The 26,723-nt window shown below is 41.5% G+C and overlaps 1 protein-coding gene across 4 annotated transcripts in view; it reads right to left on the bottom strand.

Moving 5' to 3' along the window:
• The window catches only part of khdrbs2 (KH domain containing, RNA binding, signal transduction associated 2), a 622,325-nt gene that overhangs the window by 354,963 nt on the left and 240,639 nt on the right, over window positions 1-26,723 (bottom strand). For all 4 annotated transcript variants that reach the window (XR_011954815.1, XR_011954816.1, XM_072558359.1 and 1 more), the window contains exon 3: window positions 2,863-2,979. Coding sequence is in view for 2 of the 4 variants with exons in the window: in XM_072558359.1 (XP_072414460.1) it covers window positions 2,863-2,979 (117 nt within the window). In the remaining 2 variants the exon portion in view is untranslated. The remainder of the gene's footprint in view (window positions 1-2,862; window positions 2,980-26,723) is intronic.

Genomic DNA, 26,723 nt, shown 5'->3' with positions numbered 1-26,723 from the left:
ATGCAACAGCCTCCAATTTCTTCCCCCCTCCCCAAGGCCTCTGACACCCCACACCCTCACCACACTACAGGATGCTGTCATACTAATTTTGCTGGCTCCTCTGATTTTCACAATGTGTGGGGGAACTCGACATCCAGCCTCACTGATGCTCTACTTGACTCCCACTTTCACTTAGTCAGGTGTTTTAAAGTCCAGTCATGGAATAGAACAGCATAGGAGGACACCAATCTGCCCACCAAGCTTTTGCTGGCTCTTTCAAAGAGCATCAATTTCATTCCAAACCTCAACTTCCCTCAGGACTCACTGGAAGGAACTCATATTCTCTGCAGTGCTCAGGTCCTACAACCCTCTGCTTAATCCCTGGCTGACATTACTCTGTGCTAAATTCTAATTTACACAAATGTCATCAATTTGGGATGTTTCTTCAGTTTTTCAGAATTTCATGCAATATATTAACACAGTGGGAGACAGGATCCAAGGAAAAGAATTAGGAAAATGTCTGTGTGATTTGGAGTTCCCAGCAGGAAGCAGCATTTGTAATGAATTTAGCTCAGGTGATCAGAGTTTTGCAGCATGCTCCTTGCTGAATGGACTATGAGCTTATGGCAATTCCCACTGAGAACACTGCAATGCTGAATCACTACTTATTTTCTGCTAAAAAAACTACATACAGAGTAATCCAGAACCTAACATCTGGAGCCACCGAAGAACATTTCATAGGAGACATGAAATTGTTGAATTAAATTGTTGAATGTTAGTTATTCATGGAATTGAAGACTGATTTTCCTTTTTTTAAAAAGTCGACACACTTCAGAAAATCCTTTTAAACAACTTTAAAGAAATGTGTGAAAACACCTTTTTGTATCCAAGTCACTTCTGACATTTGCAATTCCTCAGCTATAGAATTGTCCGAGCACTACAATAAAACTAGAACAACTTGGAAGCTTTTCTCCTGGATGAGGCAATCAATTTCCTACATGCTTCTGATTGAACCTCAGAAAATCCAAACTTAGTAAGAAGGTAAGAACGTTTTGGAAAATGAGGATCACATTCACAAACACCCAGCACTGTGAGGTAGCATCCTAATGTTCTTACATAAAAACAAAGTCCTGGAGAAAATCAACACCTCTCATAACAGCTGTGAAGAGATACAGTCAATGTTTCAAGTTCAGTTTGACACTTTTTCAGAACTGAAAGGGGCAGGAAAAGTGTAAGTTTGTTATGTCACTCAAAGACGAGGAAGGAGGAGCAAATGGAACAGATGGTAAAATTGTCTCAAAGCAAAAGGCAAAGGGAGTGGTCGAGGAGAGGTATATAGGTGAAATGTAGAAATTAATGATAGGCATTAATAGCAGAAAATAGGTCCAATCTACTGAGAGCAAATTCAAGCCAACAAGACACTGATTCTTCTTTGTCTTCCTTGACTTCACTGTTTCCATGACTAGGGATAGGCTACCCACCAATATTTAGTACGCACTCATCAACTCCCACAGTTAACTAGACTAAGCCTCCTCAAATTCCACTTCCTTAAAGATTCCACACCATTCTTCCAGTTTCTGCACCTCGGTCACATCTGTTCAAATGATGCCTTCTTCCATGTGTTCTTCCAATATGTTGTCCTTTCTCCCCAACCAAGAACTGTTCCCTCTGCCCCACTGTGGCTGAAAAGGCCCTCAGCAGCTTGGGTGACCACTTTGTAGAACACCTCGTTCTCTCTCTCTGAAAGAATAACCTTGACTTTCCAGTTAAAAATACCTTCTTACCTAATGTTTCTGTGCTAGATCTGCTATAGTGTTCCAGCGAAGCCCAGCACAACTTTAAGGAACAGCACATTATTTTTTCACTTAGACAATTTACAGCCTTGAGAACTCAATGCTGACTATAGACTGTTATGGACCAGGCCAGACCCCCTCAAAACATTTCAACTAGGTATCCAGACTCTAACATTTCTAATTATTTTAAGCAGACGTAAGGTGGATATTTCAGGAGTGAGTAAAAACAGGATTTATTTACACACCACCAAACAAAACATGAACAAAAAAGAACAGAATATAGAATAACAACCTATTTGAAAACCCAACTGACTGTGTCGCAACTTAATGACATTGTTCCAATTTCCTGCAACAACCTCAGAAACATCCCTTTAGCAAAAAAGGTAAAATCAAACTCAGGTTCTTACAGGTGAGATGTCAGAGAGAGAGTCGGCCAGAAAACCTCGAGTCAGGGAGCTTTCATTGACTGGAGGCTTCAAACTAAACCAAACTAATAAAACACTTGAGCTGGGAGAACTGGCCACTTCCTTTTCATTGTACAACTGTAGTTAAAATACCCCTAAGGCCTCCTCTGATTATTGACGTAGGCAGTATTTGTTAGCCATTATTAAAGTAGCCAATTCAGACATATCGACATTGCTGCCTTTATGACACTTCTCAAAAAAATATCAAAATAACCTTGTTAAAAGGGGCAGCACCATCACAGGACTCTGTCTCGTATTTTGATCAGCATCGTCCCTCTCCCCATATCTTGATTTCATGGGCTGGCTCTCACCTTTTAACAGAATTATTTTTGCCCTTCACATTAGTTTTGTTTCTCTATCTTTCGTCCACTAACTATGAGTACTCCCTTCGCCATTTGCTCTGGGCACCATTACCATCTGTCCCACTTGCTCTTCCTTGCTCCCTGCTTCTCATCAGCATAAAATTTTTTTTCACATTTCTAGCTCTACTTCAGTTCTGAGGAAGTTTCACTCGACTGAAAGTGTCAGCTCTCTTTCGCTCTTCACAGATGCTGCCAGTTTTGCTGAATTTGCCCAGTACTTTCTCCAGTATTTGTGGTACTGAGCTTTTGTACAGATGTTCTTACCTTGGCTTTGTCCCTCATAGATCCTTTGCCCAAGATAGACATTTTTGCGCCTGTTTCTTCCTGTAACCTCTTCAGCGAATTACCTCGTGGTCCGAGCAACTTCCCCACAAAATTGAACTATGGAAAGAGAAATAATCCAGTTAAAGGGTCTGTTTTCACATGCAGCCAGGTCTTCACTGCAAAACTCAAAAGCATTTTAAACATCAGCTCACAACATCTACAAAGCTCGTTACATTCACTCAAATTCTTCTTGCAAAGCCTGCATTTATTGTCTTTCTTTAACTGCCTCACAGAGAAATCAGCTTCTTGAGCATATCCTAGAGGGAAAAAAAAAGCTCCTTAAAAAGGTAATATTTAGAAGTGAATATGCTGGTCATTCTGCTCCTCCATGTTGAAGTATACAAGATGGAATGGAGCAATACATTGCTTGTGTCAGTTTTCCTGATTTTGTCCTTCTGGAGTGGTGATCCATTTGATGACAGCACACCTGCAGTGCTGAGACGATAGGAGTTCCACTTTACCTTCTATCACCTGCTGACTGCTCATCCCTCAGCTTTCATTGTTTACCTCCAATCCCAATCGTTTGACTCTCAGGCAAGGTTACATGCTTTGGCATCTCTCTGTTGGTTGTACTTAGCCACCCTTCTCCATAGGAAGGCCCCTGTAATTGTTGGCAGACTTTGGCCAACCAAAGGTAGTATCACAATCGCAACTTCTATTTACTGAAAAATTTGGAAGAAGTGAGCTGGTGGAACCTTCATGAAATACTTCCTCCAACTCCATTCTTTATCCCAGGGATACTAAGGTTTTACTGTATAATACAGAGAAAGTGAGGACTGCAGATGCTGGAGATCAGAGTCGAAGAGTGTGGTGCTGGTAAAGCACAGCCAGTCAGGTAGCATCCAAGGAGTAGGAGAATCGACGTTTTGGCATAAGCCCTTCCACGGGACTGAAGTTGTGTGCTGGGGGACTGAGAGATAAGTGGGAGGGGGGTGAAGGTGGTTGTGAACGGAAGAAGTAGATGAAGGTGGGGGTGCAAGTGATAGGTCAGAGAGGAGGGTGGAGCAGATAGGTGGGAAGAAAGATGGACAGGTAGAACCTGCCTTCTTAAATGGTCCAACCTGTCCACCTTCCTTCCCACCTATCAGCTCAATCCTCCTCTCTGACCTATCACTTTCACCCCCACCTCCATCTACCTATCGCATTCCCACCTTCCTTTCTCCCAGCCCCACCCCCCTCCCCTTTATCTCTCAGCATCTCAACCACCTCCCCACCCCGCCCCAGCCATAAACCTCATTCCCGTTGATGGGCTTATGTCTGAAATGTCGACTCTCCTGTTCCTTGAGTGCTGTCTGACTGGCTGTGTCTTACTGTATAATATGTATGGTCAGAGACCAGGTAACCCAAAATAGGCCACCATAGATCTTCTAATGTTAGAAAGCAGCTACATCCTTCAGTTCAATTAGTAACTGAGCACTCAGTAACTTGTTAGGGTTAGTGAGGATACTCCTGCTGATTCTATTCTCCTACTGAAAAGGAAAATGAAAGTCCTTTCTGTCTAAGGTGTCTTGAGTATAATGTATAACGGGTAGGATGGATCAATAATGCTGTAAAAGGCTGCTGGTATGCACGTTATAGTGAATTATTCCTCTTCCTTTTAACATACAAGCACACAAATTAGTAACTTATTTCTGCTCCTCAGTCTATTGAGCTTGCCCCACTATTCAATAAGATGTTGGCCAATCTGATTGCTCCACATTTCTGCCTACCTCAGCATTTGACACTCACCCACCCAAATCCACCCACTTTTCTTATCAAGGATCTATCCACCTTTGTCTGAAAATTGAGGACGAGAGTAACCAAGACATGTGAACCTCTGAGAGAACAAGTTTCACCTCATCTCTGAAAATAAGGGGCTACCAATTTAAAACAAACAGTGATCCCTAGTTCTAGATTCGCCCACAAGTAGAAACATCTGCTTCATACTCACCCTGTCAAGGCCCTCAGGGTCTTCTAGGTTTCAATCAAGTCACTTCTCACCACTTTCAAATTTTAGCAGGTACAAATCTAGACTGTCTAACCTTTCCTCAAAAGGCAACCCATCCAAATATGCAGGACTGTTGTGTGAGACCTAACAAGTGGGCAGTGTTAAGCAAACAAGTTTGAGTTTATAGTTCTGGCTCAGAAATGACCAGACCGTTTTTCTGATGAGTGAACGAAAATAAATTTCATAGATAATCATAGAGTCATACAGATGGAAACAGACCCTTCGGCCCAACTCATCCACGCCGATTAAGTTTCCCAAACGAAACTACTCCCACCTGCCTGCGTGTGGCCCATATCACTTGAAACCTTTCCTATTTCTGTAGCTGTCCAAATGGCAGTTCATTCCACATATAAACCACCCTGTGTGTGAAGAAGTTGTCCCTCAAGTCCTTTTTAAATCTTTCTCCTCTCACCTTAAAAATATGCCCCCAAGTTTTGAACACCCCCACCCTCAGGTAAAAGTCTTTACTATTCATATTATCTGTGCCTTCATGATTTTATAAACCTCTGAAAGATCATTCCGCAACCGCCTACACTCCAATGAAAAAAATCCCAGCCTCCTTAAAACTCAAATTTTCCAATCATAAACTAATAAATCTCAGCTGAACCCTCTCCAATTTAAAATATCAGTGGTCCTTCAAAACAACACCCAGCTATATTTAGGGCGGCATGGTGGCTCAGTGGTTAGTACTGCTGCCTCACAACACCAAAGACCTGGGTTCGATTCCTGCCTCGGGTGACTGTGTGTGTGGAGTTTGCACATTCTCCCAGTATCTGTCTGGGTTTCCTCCGGGTGCTCCAGTTTCCTCCCACAGTCCAAAGATGTGCAGGTTAGGTGAACTGGCCCACGCAAAATTGCCCATAGTGTTCAGGAATATGTAGGTTAGTTGCATTAATCAGGGAAATTGTAGAGTAATGGGTATGGGTGGGATACACCTTGGAGGGTTGGTGTGGACTTGTTGGGACAAAATGGCCTGTTTCCACACTGTACTATTAATTAAATAAGCTTAATTACTGCAAAAGGTAGAAGTCCACTAATATTGTGAGCAAAACAAGATGTCTACAAACAGGAAAGGGGCAGCAATCATATCATTTATTTTAGAAAGGTTTGTTGAGAAGTCATAAGTCTTAGTCAGATCATCTTGGATAATTCTTTGCTTTATTCAAATAGTGTCCTGAGATCATTTATGTCCCATTGATGAAGGCAGACATTGTTTTAGTATACTGTTTTATCCAAAACAACGCGATTGGAGAGCTCATGGGGAAGATCAGACATAACGGGTGCAAAGTTCACTTTGGGGTGGGGAAACTAGAAGCAGGACTGATCATTGAATTGAGATACAGAATAGAATAATCAAACTGCTGGAGTGTTGACAGTAGGAGGCAGATAGAAGAGTAAATGTACTGGCAAATCTCTGAGATGTACAGATCAATAGGGCAGTAACACGGGGTTTCAGCTATCTCAATATTAACTAGGAAACAATGTGCATGAATGAGACACAGGGAACTGAACATTTAAAATGCTTTTAGGAGAATTTATTTTGAGCCAGCACACAGGGCATCAGATAAGAGAGGGGCTAATTCTGGACTTCAGGGAATTGAGCTCGGCAGGTGGGAAAGGTATTAGTTGGGGACCATGTAGGTGGAAGTGATCATAATCCTATGAGATTTAAGGCAGTTGTGAAAAGGAACAAAGGTAGTTCAGGAATGAAAGGTGTCAGCTGAGATGTAATTTTGCTAAAGTGGAAAAAGCTGCTTCAAAATAAATCAGTGCCAGATCAATGGGAGGCTATCAAGGAGGAAACAGTAAAGGTTCAGAACAAGTATTTTTCCTTAAAGAAAAATGACGGGACTAACATATCCATCGACCCATCGATGATAGGAGACTTAAAAGGAGAGGTTAAAGGTGATAGGCACTGACTCAATTAGAATGCCTTTTGATACATGGCACCACTTCCATTATGAAAATAAACCTGTTGACTTCAAATGATATTTTATTGAAACCTGTTCTGATGTACTGCAAACTCATGCTTCCATTAATTGGAGTTTCATTGGTGCAGTTCCAAACTATTTGCAGAGAACAACATGCAGAAAGCCAGATATTAACTCAAGGCAGGAATTGGATTGAGGTGGGCAAGGGGCAGAGAGTGTGGTTGAGGCAGGGGTGTGGAAAGTGACAGACTACACAACTTCTGCACACCTCGTAATGGTTCCCTTTTAAGCCAATTGATCAACCACCCAACCAACGATAGCATCGATCAGGTAGCTCATTCACATGATGCTCATCGTTAATGATCAGATCATTAGGGCTTCCTTCTCATGCATCCTCAACCTGTATTTACATTTGAAGAGGACTTTCTCAACTCTGAGACCAATTAAAGGACTATTCCACTTGCCCACAGTCTCCTCATACTTCCATGCTCGCTGAAGCATTTAGTGTTAACACCATCTTGCTTTCTACCTGGGGACATAGCTTCAGTAACTTCACTAGGTCAGCAAGGATAGGTATACCTCGTCAGTTCTTCATCTCCCTCTCTCTGAAAACCAACTCACACCACTCCTCTCATTCTCATCCTCAACATTCCAATAATTACCTCTCATCTTCCTCCACATTCTTTGGCTTAAATTAAAAACACGCATTAACAGCTCAGGTTGAGAATGCTGACTATAGTTCGCGTGGCACACCCTTCCTTTCACGCTTGCACAATTAACGATTCTGACAGAGCTCTTCCCTCATTTCACATCGCTCAAAGTACAACTATCACACACTCCCCATCCACACTATAACTTGTTTTTTCTCTACCTCTCGATAAATCCTCTGGCCCTGATCCTGACTTGAAGATGGGGAAGAAGCATGCTGCAGAGTAGGGCGAAAAACTGAAATCCTGGGAAAGGCAGGACTTCATTATTATTAGATGTCCCTTCCAAACTGGTATTCAAGCACATTGATAGGCTGGCTAGCTGGCAGGCAGGAGACAAAGCTGGACAAGGTTACAGGCTGCAAATACCCAGAGATAACACCCAAAAAACAGGGAAGACTGGAGTTGGAACAGTGGCCAAACTCCAGAAATCTGAACAGGAAGACTGAGATTTGAAAAGAAACAGTCAGAGTAAGATGTGATAGAATGCTCCCCACTTGCCTGAATGGGTGCAGCTCAAACAAGACTAAAGAAGCTTGACACCATCCAATAAAAAGCAGCTTGCTTGGTTAATACCACATCCATAAACATTCACTCCCTCCACCACTAATGCTCATTAGCAGCTGTGTGTACAATCTGTACATAGTTGCACTGTGGAATTCCTTAGACAGCTCCTATCTAGAAGGACCAGGGCAGCAGATACATGGGTACATCATTACCTACAAGTTCCTCATCATCCTGACTTGGAAATACATCATCATTTCTGCCGTATCACTGGGTCAAAATCCTGGAATTTCCTCCCTAATTGCATTGTGGGTCACTCTACAACACGCAAACTGCAAATAGGAATGGGCAATTATTACTGGCTAGCCAGGTGCCTACATCATGTCAAAGTCTAGACACCACAACCAATCTCAGCAATAGTGATCATCAAACTATCATCAGTGGTGATAAAAATCCATCTGCTTCATTAATGCCCTTCAGGAAAGGAAATCATTTACTCTTACCTAGTCTACATGTGATTCCAGATTCAGAACAATCTTGTTGGCTGTTAACTGCCTCTGAAATGATCCTAACGAGTCATTCAGTTCAAAGATAATTAAGAATCAATGATAAATGCCGCCTAGCCAGCAACCCTCACATCCCATGAATTAATTAAAGGAAGATGACTGAGAAGGAGGGAAAGATCAAAACCTCTCTGTCAGTATATCTCCATTTTCATTCCTCCGCTCCACTCTCAACGAAGACCTGCCCAAATTTAGTAGTGGACCAAACTTCCTCAGTGCCAGTCTGTAGTTAAAAGCTCACAGGTCAGTATTGCGGAGCACGCTCTGGGTCATGCTGTTTCAGAGTCTGACCAATTCTCACCCGTCTTTCGTTGTGTCCCAATTAGCTGAGTTATCTGGATGCCTGGTTTGCAATTCAGGATAAGGCATGCATTCAATTCCTGCACCGATTGAGGTTATCAGAAAGGACTCTCCTCACCCCTCGCCTGAGGGGTGGTGACCTTCAAGTCAAAACACTGCCAGTTGTCTTTCTCTAGTAAGCAGCAGCCCTGTGGCCCAGTACGACCATGGAACTTTCCTTAAAAATGCTGGAAAATGTGCCTCCCAAATGTCAAACTGTCAAAGGAAATCTGCCTCCCTTGCCCAGGCATTCTTAGGGGGCTCAAGTGGGTTGATGTTGCAAAATTAGCAAGGCTGGGAAATCCTGGAGATGGGTCCACAGTCTTAGAGTATGAGTTGACCATTTAGGACTAAGATGAAGAAATGTAAACTGAGCTGTAGAGTATATTTAACATATAATTTTGCTACTAAGGGAATGAAGAGATAATGGGGATAATGCAGCAAAGTCAAGTTGAAGCAGATCAGCCATTTTCTTGTTCAACAATGGATCAGGCTTGAAGAGCTGAAAGCTCCTATTTATGATCTTATGTACATTTATCATGAAAAGTCACTTTCCCCCCTTTGAAAAATTCTAACATTGTAAAAATTACATATTTATGCACTACAATTTTGCCCTTCCAGACAAAATATTGGTACAACTGCAGGGAGCAGTTAATGTCTTACTTCACTCCCAGTACAGCTATTCCTTCCTGACTGCCATAGCAGAGACCAATTGTTTACAGCTTTCCTAAATATACAACCTTGTGAAATATGGGCCCAGATATTTCAACAGACAAATTACTGGTAGAGCAGCACAGACTGGAGCTGTGCAGTTAACCCTGTGGAATCCCAAGCACAGGAGACTCCCGGGAAATACCTGGGAAGGTGAAGATTCCAGTGGACAAACCTGAAACGTGTGATATTCTGACTGAACCTACGAATGGTAGATAATTCAGAAGATTTGCTGCAGTTCAGTTAATACTTACCCAGGAAAAGTTAGAATATTAAAAACTTTGTCTAACCCCTGGTTAACTACAAAACTAACATTCAAACTCACCACTCAATCCCCTCATCCACAACTCCCCAAACCCCTGACTGCTGCTTGACCTTTGATACCCAATGATACCACTCCACACCCATTTCCCACTAACACCACAAGCAATGTTGCCTTGATCATATTTCTCCAACCCAACATGATTCCGCCTCCCCCCTCCCCTCCCAGGATCAGATACCCACACTACCAGTCTAAACTCCTGCCAGCCATATCACCAACCTGCAATTGACCCAAACCTCCTTCCCTCTCTGCTGGATCTGACAGCCCTTGCCAGCACTGGTCTGAATCTCTGGAGCCTACCATCACCACCACCTTGCCTCATCACAGCCTGAAGTCTCCACATCTGTCACTGACCCCAATACCTGAAATGTCTCTGCATCTGCCAGCCCTATCACCCATTCTTGGCATCAGCCTACACATCCCTACCTGGCATCTTAGTACCCAGCAACTTGGCATCCTCATACCCTACCTACCTAGCACCCTAGGACCAAATGGGGAGCCAGAACTGGAACAGTCAGGATGGGATACTTCGATACTGTAATCAGACAAATGGTGTAGCCCTGATGTATAACCCAGTGCAGTTGGGCCATCAAACTTGTATCTGAATGGAGCAGATTGATATTCCCATGTACCCTGTTCTCATCCCAATCTTGACTCTGCATTTAATTCATCTGTTGTCAGGAACAGCGAGGCCTGAGAACTAAAGAATATTAACAACAGACCAGAAATGTTCCGAATCATATTGGAGGCAGGAAATATTCAGTGCAAACAACTCCTAATAGGGTTCATACACACATCACAAGATCACAACAACCTACTCAATTAAATCAATGCTGCATGTCACAGCAAGGCCTTCAAACAGTCTGACCTACTGAATCGAAACATGAATTGGTCTTTTTAGCCAGTATCATGACCAATACACTATTTCAGTTGTACCTGTTTGTTTAAGCATTTGTTTAACACAACATCAGGCCAGATCTCGCTGCACCAAGGATCATGTAATCCATCCATTTCATAGGTAATTGTAATGAAAGAGGAAAGAGCCCAGCCATATGGAGCCCAGAACACGAGTTACCTGATTGGCCCATGTTAACAGCCCCAATCAGGGAGCCTTGGCCGAAAGATATACACAGGAGAGTCAGGGTTTCTGTTCGCTCCAGGCGCTGGCACTGAGTGAGCTGGTTCAGTGTCTTGTACTGTGCATGTATAAATATAGGGTGACTTGGTGGTAGGATTTTGGCCTTTGCGGAGTTATTTCAGTATTTTACTGATGCCATCATGCTAGGTTTTACTTAACTAATTGTTTATGGGAAGAATTGCCCATCTGTAATTGTTCTTAAGAAGTTGATGGTGAGCAATCCTCTTGAACCGCTTGTAGTCCCTCTGATTGAGTACACCCACAATGCCCTTATTCCAGAATTTCAACCCAGCGACAAGAATGAACAGTGATATATTTCTAAGTCAGGATGGTAAATGGCTTTGGAGAGAAACTTGCTGCTGGTAAAGTTCTCATGTGTCTGCTATCCTTGGCCCTTCTAGATGGCATGTGTCATGGGTTTGGAAGGTGCTGTTGAAGGCACTTTGGTGAATTTCTGCAGTATGAGCTCCAGATGGTTGGTAAGACCATGGGGTACTTGGGATCTTGGAAATTGGTGATGGTAGTTTGGGAGATGAATTGGGATTATTGAGACACTTTGCTCGGTATTAAGTAGGCTTGTAAATCCACCTCAAATGGTTTAAATTTTCATGGAAAACTTTGGCCAGATTCTAAACAAAATATTTTCTTAAATCACCAATGGCCGTTGGGATGGCAGCATTTAACATTTTATTCACCTTACTGGAGACCAGGAACACTATGATGGCCTTTTGAATCTAACACTGAGGGTCTAAAATGATAGGAAATGAAGGAGGTGTTTGCCTGAATTCCAAGATATCATAAAAAGCCTGCCCAAGTTTAGACAGGTGCTATTATCAAGACTATGTCACATGAAAAAAAATCTTCTAGTCCTCATATTTTGAAAATAATGCAATAAAGATGAGCTGTATTTAATAAAATAGTTGTTCATAAACATGATTTGCATTTCTATAGCGCCTTTCATGCCATCCGAATGAGGGCCAATTAAGTTATTTGGAATTCTGTTACTATCCATAAACACCACATTGATAACGATCACCGCAGACCCCTAAGCACAGTAGCTTTGCTGGTATGCTAGTGCAGCACAGCCAGAGTGCTGTTCTGTCGGAGGTATTGTCTTCCCTGAGTTCCTGCCTCCTGCTTGGGTTTGTTATACACTGATAATGATGACTGGTTGATTAATAAGATTTGTTAACAACTCCATCATGGGCTAACAGGGTGGGAGAGGGCAGGCAAACTAAATGAATTTGGCCTTCATTTTTTTTGCAATTTCCAACCCAGATAGACAAATGGGGACAGAAAGAGGAAAATAAGAATAATTTAAAAATAAATGGAATTGTGCAGAATTAGTGTACTTTAGGGCTATATTAGATGGATGAAAAGAAATGGTCCAATAGTGTACTTCATCCACAACAACCTATAATCACTCCTTAGTTTCTTAACTACGTTTTTAAGTCCCCAAAATTTATAACTATCACTTTTCACACAGCAACCATTTCCTAACTATTCTTATAACAGCTATTCACATTCCTGACCAGATATTCATTTCATAATGATATTGATTGACACAAGCGCAGCGAAGTGATAAGAGTAGCAATTCAGCAAGTAGAAACAGGAATATGTAAAATTGGACTAGAAATGATGGGCAATTTCGTGGAGAATTATCACAACAACATTTGTCATATTAGTTAATATTATGATAGCTAGAATTCTACACAACAGTCGCATTTCCATTTTTTAAAAGAAGTTTTTATCAATTTTATGTAGAGTATTCATCACTTGTCCAGGAGAACACTGATCACTTCTGAATCAGTGTGAAATTATTCATTTTTGCAACTTGTCATTAACTGTGTATTATGTACAAAACGTTTTTCAGCTTTTTGAGAAAATGTCACCAGCAGTAAACTGAATGTTTTTGGAAATTCCACAGATAGCGCCAAACTTAAAGTAGCTTTTTATCTTAAAGTCATACATAGAATGTTTTATTCACCTATTCTTTTTCTATCATTAACTGTAAACCTTATGCTATTTCAATGTGCATTAACAATAGTTCACCTGCACCTCAAAAAAAACCTTTTTCATTAAAAAGGTGACTTGTACAAGGCTTTGACTTTGAAGTTTGTTTGGTGACAACGTTCCAAATTTCTACGTTCTGTGAAGAAACATCTCCTAATGTCACAGCGGCCCAGCCTTGCTTTAATTTTCAAGTAGTATTGAACTAATGCTGCATTATGGACTGAATGGCCTCTTTCTGTACCATAACATTTTTTTCAAATTCTGTGCTTTGCATATTGAAGTTATAGCTTCAGCTTGGTGACTTGGCTTTCTATGTTGCATTCTCACTATCTGACATTGTTTAAGCTCGGCTTAAATCACTATGGGGCAGAAAGATAAAATTGACGCCAAGAACTACCTCAGCTGATTGAACCGTGGTGTTATTGCAATTAAGCACCATGATGAAGCCATGTAGTCTATTGAGTCAACCAGGAGAAAAGTCATCATACAAACTTGATTGAGCTTTTTGAGGAAGCTACCAAAAAGATTGATGATGGCAGTACAGTACATGTTGTTTAATTGGATTTTAGTAAAGCCTTTAACAACTTTCCACATGGTAGACTAACTAGTAAGTTTAGGTCACATGGGATTCAGGGTGAGCTTACCAATTGGATGCACAGTTCTCTTTATGGTAAGAGACAGAGTAATATTGGACGGCTGCTTTTTGAACTGGAGGCCTGTGACCAGCAGTGTTCCACAGGGATCAGTTCTGGGTAGTCTTTTGTTAGTCATTTATATAAATGATTTGTATGAGAATAGGGAAGGCATGGTTAGTAAGTTTGCAGGCACCAAAATTGATGGCATAATAGACAGTGAAGGAGTGTCAAATGGGTCAATGGGCTGAAAAATGGCAGATTGAATTCAATCTGGATAATTGCGAGATATTTCATTTTGGTACAGCAAACAAGGGTAGGCACTATCTAATTTTGAGAAGACTTGTAGCTCAGGTTGAAGTTCTGGATGAAGGTTTGCTCGTTGAAGTGGAAGGTTCAGTTTCAGATGTTTCAACACCATACTAGGTAACATCTTCAGTGAGCCTCCAGACAATGCACTGCTGATGTTTCCTGCTTTCTATTTGGGTTTCCTTAGGATAGTGATGTCATCCCCTGTGGTGATGTCATTTCCTGTTCTTTTTCTCAGGGGTGGTAAATGGGGTCCAAGTCAATGTGTTTGTTGCGAGAGTTCCGGTTCGAATGCCATGCTTCTAGGAATTCTCGTGCATGTCTCTGTTTGGCTTGTCCTAGGATGGATGTGTTGTCCCAATCGAAATGGTGTCCTTCCTTATCTGTATGTAAGGATACTAGTGAGAGAGGGTCATGTCATTTTGTGGCTAGTTGATGTTCATGTATCTTGGTGGCTAATTTTCTCCCTATTTGTCCAATGTAGTATTTGTTACAGTTTTTGCATGGTATCAGACATGTAGTTTAACCAACATTAAGCAGGAAAAAAGCAGGAACACACTCAATATACAAAAAAGGAAAGCACGAAAAGACAAAAAAAATGTAAAAAACATTGTTATCCAACCTGCAGATAAACGACGCTTGACAGTCATTTTAAATGAAAAAGACTACATTGAAAAGGTGAATGCACTACTGGCAGATACCAACACTTACCAACAAGTGGCGATAGACCCAACCCCACAACTAGAGAACCAAATCACAACCCTACTCAAAACACTTCAGAAATCTGAAGAGTTAAAAAAGACCGACGTCCAAAAATGAAACTAGATGGATCCAGCACACTACATTTCTGTAGATTACCCAAAATTTACAAACCAGGAGCCCCCCTCAGACCCATAGTCTCACTACCCGGAACACAAACTTACAGACTGGTCAAGGAGCTACACCAAAGACTAAGACACTTAGTAGTAGGCTCACACCACTCTATCCACTCCACCCAAGAATTCCTGAAGAGCAAAGACACTAAGATAGAAGAGGATGAAATGATGGTTTCCTTTGATGTAAAAGCCCTGTTCACATCAATCAACATCAACCTGGCCAGGGAAACACTGACTACACTATTAGAAGACCCAATGACACATACACCAAACACCACCAACTTTATCAACAAAGACAGTATCATCAAGCTAGTGGACCTATGCCTTACCACTGACATCACTTTCAATACCAAAAGCCTACAGACAAACCATTCGAACACCATGGGGTCTCAGCATTCTTAGCAGAGACAGTAATGCAGAGACTCAAACAAACAAGCCAACCATCCAACCTAAACTCTGGGTCCACCAAGTGGATGACACCTTTGCCATCACTAAACGAAACAAATTAGAGGAAACATTCAAGACCATCAAGAATACCCCTACTGGCATAAAATCACTAAAGAGGAGGAAAACAACAACAAACTGCCATTCCTAGGTGTCACAGTAGAGCGATCGGCTAATGGGGAACTTCAAACCAGCGTATACAGGAAAACAACACATACAGACCAAATATTGAACTACAGAAGCAATTATCCCAACACGCACAAACAAAGGTGCATGAAAACATTAGTTCAATTATCCATCACACACTGCAGTGCAGAGGAACTATGCAGAGCAGAGTGTATTAAAAAAGAATGGTACTAAATGAACACAGTCTGCCGATTTCACAGGAACAAACCCAAACAAGCAGACAAAATGCATACAGAAACCTTAGCCACTCTCCCCTACATCAAAGACATCTCAGAAATGACTACTCAAGCCCCTTGGCATCATGGTAGCCCACGAACCCAGCAACACACTAAAACAGCAGCTAATGAACTTGAAAGACCCCATACAGACCAAACTAATGTCATTTACAAAATACTGTGCAAGAACTGTAACAAACATTGGACAAACAGGCAGAAAACTAGCCACTAAGATACACGAACATTAACTAGCCACAAAACAACATGACCCCCTCTCACTAGTATCGTTACATACAGATAAGGGAGGACACCACCTCGACTAGGACAACACATCCATCCTAGGACAAGCCAAACAGAGACACGCACGAGAATTCCTAGTAGCATGGCATTCCAACCAGAACTCTCGCAACAAACACATTGACTTGGACCCCATTTACCACCCCCTGAGAAAACTAACAAGAAATGACATCACCACAGGAGATGACATCACCACCCTAAGGAAACCCAATCATATAAATAGAAAGCAGGAAACATCAGCAGTGCGTTGACTAGAGGCTCACTAAAGATGTTACCCAGTGTGGTGATGAAACGTCTAAAAATTGATCCTTCCAGCTCAGCGAGCAAACCTACAATTAACAGTAGGGGCTTTGATAGTGTTGTAGAACAGAGGTGCAGGTATATAACTCTTTTTTAGTTTTGCATCACATATAGACAGGGTGGTTAAAAAGGCATTTAGTGTGCTTGCCTTCATTGCTCAGTCCTTTGAGTACAGGAGTTGGGAAGTCATGTTGAGGTTGTACAGGACACTGGTGAAGCCTCTTCTGCAATACTATGTCTGGTTCTGGTTGCCCAGTTATGGGAAGGATATTATCAAGCCGGAGAGAGTTCAGAAGAGATTTACCAGAATGTTGCATGGTATGGAAGGTTTGAGTTATAAGGAAAGACTGGACAGGCTGTGACTTTTTTCTTTCACTGGAGCATGGGAGATTGAGAGGGACCTGATATAAGTTTATAAAATAATGAGAGGTTGTTCTCTTTTCCCTAGGATGGGGATTTCAAGATCAGTGGGCATATTTTTAAGGTGAGAGGAGTGAAATTTAAAAAAGGACATGACAATCAATTTTTTTTTAAGATAAAGGGTGGTTTGCATGTGAAATGAACTTCCTGACATTTGGATAGATACAGGAATAGAAAATTAAAGCTATATGCACAATTTTATCAATCAAATGTTATTTTAGTGGGCCAACTATTCAAGTTCTCACAATTTTATCTTTGAGGTTTAAGATGGCCACTCTCTTAATGGTTAATCCCTGGATTTTATGGTTAATTTGCTGCAAACAATGCCCAGAGGTAGTTTGTAAATGCTTGCAATACCATTTACCAAATTTACTGGAACAAAATGGATGTGTTTGACAGATTACTAAACAGACCCCCTTGTTTCCAAACTCCAACTTTTGAAATTCATTGTAAAGAAAAGACTTGCACTGATATAACACTTTTCAGATCCACCAGATGTTTCAAAGTGCTTTATAGCCAGTGAAGTGCTTTTTGAAGCATTGTCATTGTAACACTGCAAGAAACACAGCACCCAGTTTGCATGCAGCAAGCTCCCACAAACAGCAATGCGATAGTGGGTAGACATGTTTTTTTAGTGATGTTGATTAAAGAATAAATATTGATCAGGACACCACAGAATATTCCCCTGATCTTCCCGAAAATAGTGCAACACAATAACTCATATCCGTTTGAGCAAGCAAGTAGGGTATTACTTTGACATCTCAGCTAAGAAACAGCACTGCCAACAGCCCATGCAGCACTGCACTGGAGTGGCAGTCTTGATTTTTGTATTCAAGGCGCTGTGTATTCAAGTGGGACTTGAATTCCAAAAGCTTCTGATTCAGCAGTTACAGCATTATCAACTGGATCATGGAACTGAGATATAGCCTGGTAGGGGTTGTAAAGACTGACAGGTTTGTTGAAAAATTCATTCCCCTTAAAGGGGTCATCAAGAGTAGAGGCTTCAGTAACTATAGTGAGGATACCCTTCCAAATTGATCTGAAGTGCATTTAATTTCAAAGAAATGGATACCAAACCAAACCATTTCAAAACATTATGGAGTGGATTTTTTTTCAAATTTGTAGAGAATTAAAGAACCTGTTAAAATAATGGATCGAACATGGATCCCAATGATCCAATCCATTTCAAAAATCTATTTTCATAGGTGGCGGAAAGGGTTAGACATAGCACCCAAAAGGGAGAAATCTAAACTTAACAGAGCCAAATTAATTCAGCATTGAATTCAAACAGTGCCTATTTTCACTGCAGCAAGGGCCTTAAACCAGCGCGTGAGATCCAAATTGATGTATTATGTGTAGGGGCTCTTCAAACATGGATAAGGTCTATAGAAATGTCAAATTGAAAACAAATTAATTCATTAACAAATCTAAAAAAGGCTGCCTATGTCACTGAGTTGAAAAATCTATTCTCGCAATTACAATAACTGTTGGTTGACTTTATCCCAAGAGCTGTCATTCCAGCATCAAGAACTAACATGAGGCAAAAATTGACTATTGCCTATGATTAAAAACTCAACACAGTATATCAAATCACAAATATGACCAAAATAGTTTCAACAAATTTCAGCAATAGCTCAGACATTATCAACACTGCATGTCATCAAATCTAGTTAAAACTGTACAAGGGATTCCAATTCTTCTCTTTTGAAAATCCCACTTTGGATCACTATCAAAAGCTGAACATCATTAATTGCCTCAATGATCACTCACTTTCTGATGGTTTACTCTCCTTCCAGGGACTAAGTTCCATTGAAGCTGGGCTTCAGTACCAATTCTCAGTTATAACACCAAGTTTCAAAGACAGTTTGTTTCACCAAACCAGTACTGCCTTTTAAGATTTCTTTTCTTGAGAAATAATCTTGCTCAGCTGCACCAACTGGCCTCAAGGACTTGTTCTGAGTCCTAACTGCAACACTTGGCTGAGTTGTAACTGTACAGAACTATCAAATAGCTCCTGAGATTTCTTTTTGTGTGACAACTCCACAAAATTAGTGGCTTTCTCAACAGTAACAGTACTTGTCCTGCATAAAGTCTGCTTCTGTCTTCTAACTGTGTTATTGCCTTTGACTCCAACCAATTTTGACCTGTACTGTAGTGATATTGAACTGTTCTGAGTAACCCATTGAAAACTTCATCCTTGCTACTAGGCAGTATTAAAAATGACTAATGTTTTAGAGCAGTCAAATGTAGTGATCCCTTTGAACTCTCCAGTCACTGAATCTTCACTCCGTTCTATATACATTTGAATGAATTTGTTTCTGATGAGTTAATAGTGTGACACAAAATGCAAATATGTCGAATGGGTCGTGTAGTGAAAGGGCACATTGAATGCCGAGGATTAGGGTGTTCCACTTTGAGAAGGGAATCATCAGTTGTATTATTTCTTGACTTTGGGAACCTACATTCTTTGTGGTGGGTTGACGGGGATGAGATGGAATTGAGTTTATGGATTCGTTAAGCAGCTCTGAGCTGGAAATGGAGCCAAACGACTCAAGTGTGCTCTGTAACATTTATCCGGTTTGTTAACTCTCACCCTTCAACTCCATCAATCGGTCATCCTGTCTCTATGCCTATAAGATACTCAGTGATCCCCGCAGACACAATCACATCCATTGGAACACCATCACCTGAAGGTTCATCTCCAAGTTACACACATTCTAATTTGGAACTATTGCCAAGTCAGAATCTTGGAACTTCGTCTGGTTGCCCTTCTATAGGAAAGATATTGTTAAATTTGAGAGGGTACAGAGAAGACTTACAAGGATGTTGCCGGGATTGGAAGGTTTGAGTTAAAGGGAGAGGCTGAGGGATCTAAAATGGCGGTGATCTGAGAAGATCACACTGCAGAGCTTCGCATCACAGCAGGAGTAGGACGGTCCTTTAACCCGCCCAACCCAGGTCATGAGGATTTCTTGGGGCGTTGGAAAGATTGTGGAGCCCCAAGAAATGTTTAAAAATTGACTTACCCGTATTTTCAAGCGTCCAGAAATGCCTAAAAAGGGAGGAGGAGCATCTGAGGCCGGGCCTGCAGCTCAGCCTGATTACTCTCCAGAACCTGGTGAACCAGTTCTCGAAATCTCGCGAGATGTTGGGGAAACAGATTGAAGAGAAGCTGGCTCCAGTCTCTCTCGTGCTGCAGAAGCATGAGCAGCAGTTGGGAGACCTGGAGAAGAGGACGGATGAGGTGGACCACAGGGTCACAGTGGTGGAGGCTGATGCCAGTTCATTCAAGGAAGAGGTCCAAGCCCTGAAGAAGCAGGTTTGTAATTTGCGTGACCAAAGTTAAGATCTTGAATACAGGGGCAGGAGAAAAAACATTCGGATCCTCGGTCTGCCTGAGGGTAAGGAAGGTGAGCGGCCTGCAAAATTTGTTGAAGATTGGCTTCCGAAATTCCTTGACTTGGAGACTGGCATGAGAGGATTGAAAATAAAGAGGTCTCACCGGGTCGCAGCGCGGAGGTCGGGTCTGGGTCAATGGCCTCGTCCTTTCCTGGTGCAGTGCCATCATTACTGGGATAAGGAGAGTGTCATGGAGGCTTCCAGACTCCAGGGGAAGGATCCAAAGGCCCTAATTTACGAGGGGTCTAGCATCATGTTTTTTCAGGACTTTTCAGCGGCGGTGATCCAGAAACGAAAATCGTATGATGGTGTCAGGAGAAGACTGAAGGAGCTTGGGATTCAGTACTCCGAGATATCCGGCAGTGCTTCGGATCACCTTAGATGGATCCATGCATCTCTTTGACACATCAGAGAAGGCAAGAGACTTTGTGGACAAACTAACCTAATTTAAACAATTGTATGTATAAATATTGTTGCTTGGGTATGCGTTTATCATTCTGTAAAAGAAATGGAGGAAATCCAGTTGGAGCTTTGTTTTTCCCTTTTTTTCCCTCTGTTGATAAGAATTTGGTTCAAACTATATCCGGCGGTGGTTAAGATGCACATTTTAAATTTCTAAGTTAGGACATATCAAAGGATGGGTGGGGTATTTATTCCCCTTTTTTTAATAAAAGAATATTTTTTTTATTCATATTGATATTCTATGGGGTGTTTATTCTTTTTAGCTTGTGCTTGCAATGCGGCTGTAGCTGAGAGAAGTGAAGGTGGTTGAGATGGTTAGATAGGAGAAAGTGAGGACTGCAGATGCTGGAGATCAGAGCTGAAAATGTGTTGCTGGAAAAGCGCAGCAGGTCAGGCAGCATCCAAGGAACAGGAGAATCGACGTTCTGGGCATGAGCCCTTTTCTAGCAGCACATTTTCAGCTGAGATGGTTAGATGCCTATTTATGGGCAGTTCGGGATGGGGAGTTGCCACCTCTGGGCAGGGGGTGAGTTCCCCTACTCAGCGCTATTGGCGCTTTATATGTTGGTTTGTTTTCTGGTTTTTGTTTTTATTTTTAATAATTTTGTATGTTTGTTAAATTTACTGGTTTTAATTTATGTAGTTTTTATATTTGGTGGACCATGTGACATTAAAGTTGAGCAATTTGTGGTTTGGGTTCCTCCTCTCTGGAATTTAAATGCAACTGCAGATGATTATGGCTCATGATTTGATTAAATGATGTACCTGGAATATCAAGGGAAGTCACTCACCAATTACGAGAAAGAAGGTACTCTTGAGTCTTAGAAAGGAGAAGGTGGATATTGCTTTGTTACAGGAGACACATTTGGATGACAAGGAACATCTGAAATTACAGCAGAATGGCTTTGACCGAGTTTATTTTTCATCATTTAATACCAGAAGCAGGGGAATAGCTATATTGGTGAGGAAAAATCTCTCATTAAAATTGTTGGAATGTGTTAAAGATATATACGGGAGGTTTGTAATTCTTAAAGCCTTGATAAATGGGGAAGAATATGGTATTTTAAATGTTTATTGTCCCCCTTATCATCCTCTTAAATGTTTGTTAGATGCTTTTTCTAAACTGATAAGCCTCGAGTCTCAGCACATTATAGGGGGAGATTTTAACTGCCTCATGGACCTCACAGTAGACAGGTTGCCTAAAGGTCCCTCGATACCCTCTGCACAAGCTAAACAGTTATTGGGTTTGTGTGGGGAATTAGGGTTGGTGGACGTCTGGAGGTGTCTCCACCCTACAGGTAGGGATTTCACGTTTTTCTCCAATCCGCATAGATGTCACACGAGGATTGATTTTTTTTCTGACCCCTGTGGTAACCCTGGATCTGGTGGCATCCTGTACGATTGGTAATTTTGCCATCTCCGATCATGCTCCAGTGTACCTCATGGTTAAGATTAAGGATATTACAGTGGATTCAAGGTACTGGCGAATGGACCCTTTTATTCTCATGGACAGTAAGTTTGTGGAGTATTTCTCTAGGGAATTTCAGGCATTCCTAGACATCAACATAGGCTCGGTTGATAGCTCATCTGTTCTCTGGGAAACTGCCAAAGCTTATGCCAGAGGGTTAGTTATTTCATATTCCACCAGTAGGAAGCGGCAGAAGGGTGAACAGCAACATCTCCTTGAAGCACGGTTGAAGGCAGCCGAGAAAGCCTATTTTGATAGGCCCTCATTGGTCAAATTACAGAGGATTACGGCACTGCTGTCTACACTAAATTCCGTGCTCACGCAGATGGCAAAGAAGGAGCTGGCTTTTGCAAAGCAAATGTTATACGAGCATGGTGACAAGCCAGGCAAATACTTAGCATACTTTGCCAGAAAGAGAAGTGCCCCACAAACCATTACAGTGATTAGGGGACGGTCTGGGAACCTAACATGTAATTCTAAAAAGATTAATGTAGCGTTCCAGAGATTCTACTCCAAGTTATATCAGTCTGAGAATTGTGAGGAGGGGCAGGCCAAAGTAGAATCCTTTTTTAGAGATCTGAAGCTCCCGAGTGTGACTCCCGAACAACAGTCCTTTCTCAATGCCCCATTGTCAGAGCAAGAAATGCAGGAAGCTGTGAGGCAGCTTCCGAGTGGAAAGGCACCCAGTCCTGATGGACTTCCCAGTGAATTCTATAAGGAATTTATAAGTATACTGTCAGGCCTGATGCTGAATATGTTTAATGATTCATACAGTCATGATTGTCTCCCACCATCTCTGAGAGAGGCCAATATTTCACTTATCCTTAAAAAAGGGAAGGATCCGGAAGACTGTGCTTCATACAGGCCCATCTCGCTCTTAAATGTGGACTTTAAGATCCTCTCCAAGGCTCTCGCGTTAAGGCTGGAGACTGTGTTACCCTTTATTATTAAAGAGGATCAGATGGGCTTCATAAAGGGTCATAGATCCTCCAATAATGTTAGGAGGCTGCTTCATGTAATTCAAGCATGCCAACTGCAGTCGATACTAGGGATTGGTGATTTCTTTAGATGCAGAGAAGGCATTTGACCGAGTTGAGTGGCTGTACCTTTTCTATACTCTAGACTGGTTTGATCTGGGTGAAGTTTTCAAAGATGGGTAAAGCTTCTCCACAGTGTACCTCTTGCGGCGGTCATTACCAACGATCAAGCAATTTTAATATTTCTAGGGGCAGCCGGCAGGGTTGTCCCCTTTCACCATTACTTTTTACGTTGGTGATTGAACCGTTGGCAGAGGCCATTTGTGGGGATCTCAATACATCAGCTCCAGAAGTGGGGTCAAAATTACATAAGATCTCGCTGTATGCAGATGATGTTCTAATTTTCTTGACAAATCCAGCAGTTTCAGTGCCTTGCCTGATACAATGCATTCACGCGTTTGGTGCTTTTTCAGGATCTAAGATTAATTTTGCTAAATCAGAGACTATGCCTATGGGTGGTCTTACAAGAGTGCACTCTTGAGAATGACTATAGATTCTCATTTAGGTGGTCACAGGGGGGTTGTGTGTACTTGGGCATATTCATTACTCCAGTTCTGGATTGGCTGTTCAAAGCCAGTTTTACTCAATTATTTGAAAAAATTAAACAAGATCTCCAAAGATGGGAGGCACTTCCAGTCTCGTGGTCGGGTCGGATAGCGCTTATTAAGATGAATATTCTCCCTCGTTTGCTATACCCTATACGGATGCTCCCCCTGATTTTCAATAAACAAACACTCAGGCAACTGAACGGTTGGTTCAGCTCCTTTATCTGGCACCGTAAACTGACCCTCATTAAATTAGCCAAACTGCAGTTGCCTCACAGATTGGGAGGAGTAGACCTTCTGGACATTTAAAATTACCAATTAAGCTCATTTTTGACCTAAGTGAGTGATTGGGTTTGTGGGGACCCTCTTTCAATATGGCTAGATAGATATCAAAGCCTCCCAGGCAAGGTGCCCCCTTACCAGTTTGCTGTTTTTGGACAAGGTGAGGACAGTTAGGGAATATTGCCATAACCCAATATGTTAAAGCATGGAGGGCAATTCGGCAGAGGGAAGGTAATATTGGCAAAACATCTTTGTTTACACCTTTAGTGGGTATGCCGGGTTTTCAACTGAGTATGATAGATTCAGGATTTAAACGTTGGGCAGCTAGGGGTATAACTTGCATGGGTGATTTATTTAAGGGAGATGTAATGATGTCCTTCGATCAGTTAGTACGGAAGTACGAGTTACCTAATAGAGACCTCTTTCATTTTTTTCAAGTTAGGGATTTTATTCAAAAAAAGACCACACTTTTGACTCCTACAAATCTGACATAGAAAAAGGGGTACTAAGGGTTAAGAGTACACTCTCTGTCAGTACTTTATATCACCAACTGGGGGGTGCCACCTCAGATGACTCTGATCAACTCTGCAAGATGTGGAAAAGAGAGCTGGGTGTTGAAGTTTCTTCAGAGGCATGGGAGGATATTTGGGAGAATGCAAGGAAGATATCAATTTGCAATAGGACCCATGTTCACAGTTGAAAATTCTCCACAGGGTCCACTTAGCCCCAGACCATGTGTCAAAATTTAAACCAGGGATATCTTCAGCATGTCCCAAGTGCAAGGCCTGGACGGGCACGCTTACCCATTGTCTTTGGTCTTGTGACAGGCTTCAAGCATATTGGAGCGCTATGGTGGGTGCAATGGAGAGGATTTTAGGTGAAGGGGCAGAGAAGGACCCTATTTCTCTCCTTTTGGGCCTACCCATTGTATTTCCTGTGGACGCACATAAGAAAAAACTTTTCAATATTGTTACGTTCTGTGCAAGGAAGAATATCTTGCTAGGTTGGATATCCGAAAAACCCTCCAGGCCTGTCGGGTTGGCGGAAGATTGTTATGGAGCATATTCCCCTGGATTTTCTCACAAATATAGTACACCACAAAACTGAGAATTTTTACAAGACATGGCAATCCTTTTTGAAATACCTGGACACAGATTTATCTACCACACTAACAAGGGCTTTTATATAGCTGTAATGATTGTGTTTCATGAGTCCAATATCCAGGGAGGAGGAACTGTGAATGTATGAGTGTTTTGTTTGGCTGGGCTGAGTTATTACTATTTGTTTGTTGTTAGGTATTTATTTATTTAGTTCAATAGCTAGTTTAGTTTTTTTTTAATTTTATACTTCTCTATATATGTTTATACATTCGTATAGGAGGGTGGGTTGGGGAATTTTTTTTATTATTTGGGTTTAGCTTTGTACTATTTTTGTACAGTTTTGAATTGCATTGTTTTGTATTTGTTGTAATATTTAAAAATATATTTTTTCTTATAAATATAAAAAAAAGGAGAGGCTGAATAGGCTGGGTTTTTTTCCCTGCAATGTCAGAGGCTGACAGGTGTCCTTACAGAGGTTTATAAAATCATGAAGGGCTTGGATAGGGTATAGATTTAAGGTGAGAGGGGAAGTTTTAAAAAGGACCTGAGGAGTAACTTGTTCTTGCAAGCATGTATGGAATGAGGCGCCAGAGGAAGTGGGTATAATTATGAAGTCAAACTCATCTGAGTGGGTATATGAACAAGGAGGTTTTGGAGGGATATGGACCAAATGCTGGCAAATGGGACTAGGTCAGATTGAGGTGTCTGGTTGGCATGGACGAGTTGAACCGAAGGATCAGTTTCCATGGTGACATGCTCTATGACTCCAGCAACATTACAAGTGTCTCTACATCCCAAGAACTGCAGTTGCAATAGCAGTTAGAGTGGACAATAAATGTTGACCAAGTCAGCAATACCTCATCCTATGAATAAATAAGAAAACCCTTAACACCCATAACTATACACCCAATAAGCATTACGTACAGAACTCATTAGCCTTATAATGACATCGGCAGTTTTTATTTGAGCATCTCAAAGACCTATCAAATGAACAGTCACTCAAAATCCACTTGGAAAAACAAGTCATTATCTCCTTTGGAATTATCAATATAAATAAATTCACAGGTTCCCTGACAGCTACATCAACAACCCCTGCTGTGTTGATCACATTAGTCTGTTTGGAGCTCAGACAAACATTGAGATTGCAGAACTGTATCAGCAGAACCTTCAGAGAGAAAAACATTTAAACCTTTGAAGATACTCAAAGAGCTCAGTCATCTGTTCAAGTGGTGATGCAGTGAAACCAAAGTCTGAACCATCAATCAGAGGGTTCAGCCACATGTTTAACTTTCTAATTGCTGTCAAAAAGCAGCCAAAAAATGTAAACAGAAAAACTTAGAAGTCAGTTCACACAAACAAGTAGGCATTTTGGTACTGCCGGTGGAGAATGGAGAACTTGGATGAAGCTGGTCAAGTAGTTGGTCACTGATCTTTTCAATCTGATCATCAATAATTGCATTAAAATGTATTTCATTTATGAAATGGCATTTGATTACAATATATGAAGTTAACATCTTTTGAAGTTGTCAAAGGCTCCTGGGCTGCAGGCCATGCATGAAAGTTAAGGATGTCTCTGAGCTGGCATGAGGAGAATGTGAGGACTGCAGATGCTGGA

This window comes from Chiloscyllium punctatum, chromosome 3, assembly GCF_047496795.1.
Source record: "Chiloscyllium punctatum isolate Juve2018m chromosome 3, sChiPun1.3, whole genome shotgun sequence".
Taxonomy (NCBI): domain Eukaryota; kingdom Metazoa; phylum Chordata; class Chondrichthyes; order Orectolobiformes; family Hemiscylliidae; genus Chiloscyllium; species Chiloscyllium punctatum.
This window is presented reverse-complemented; position numbering and strand designations above follow the sequence as displayed.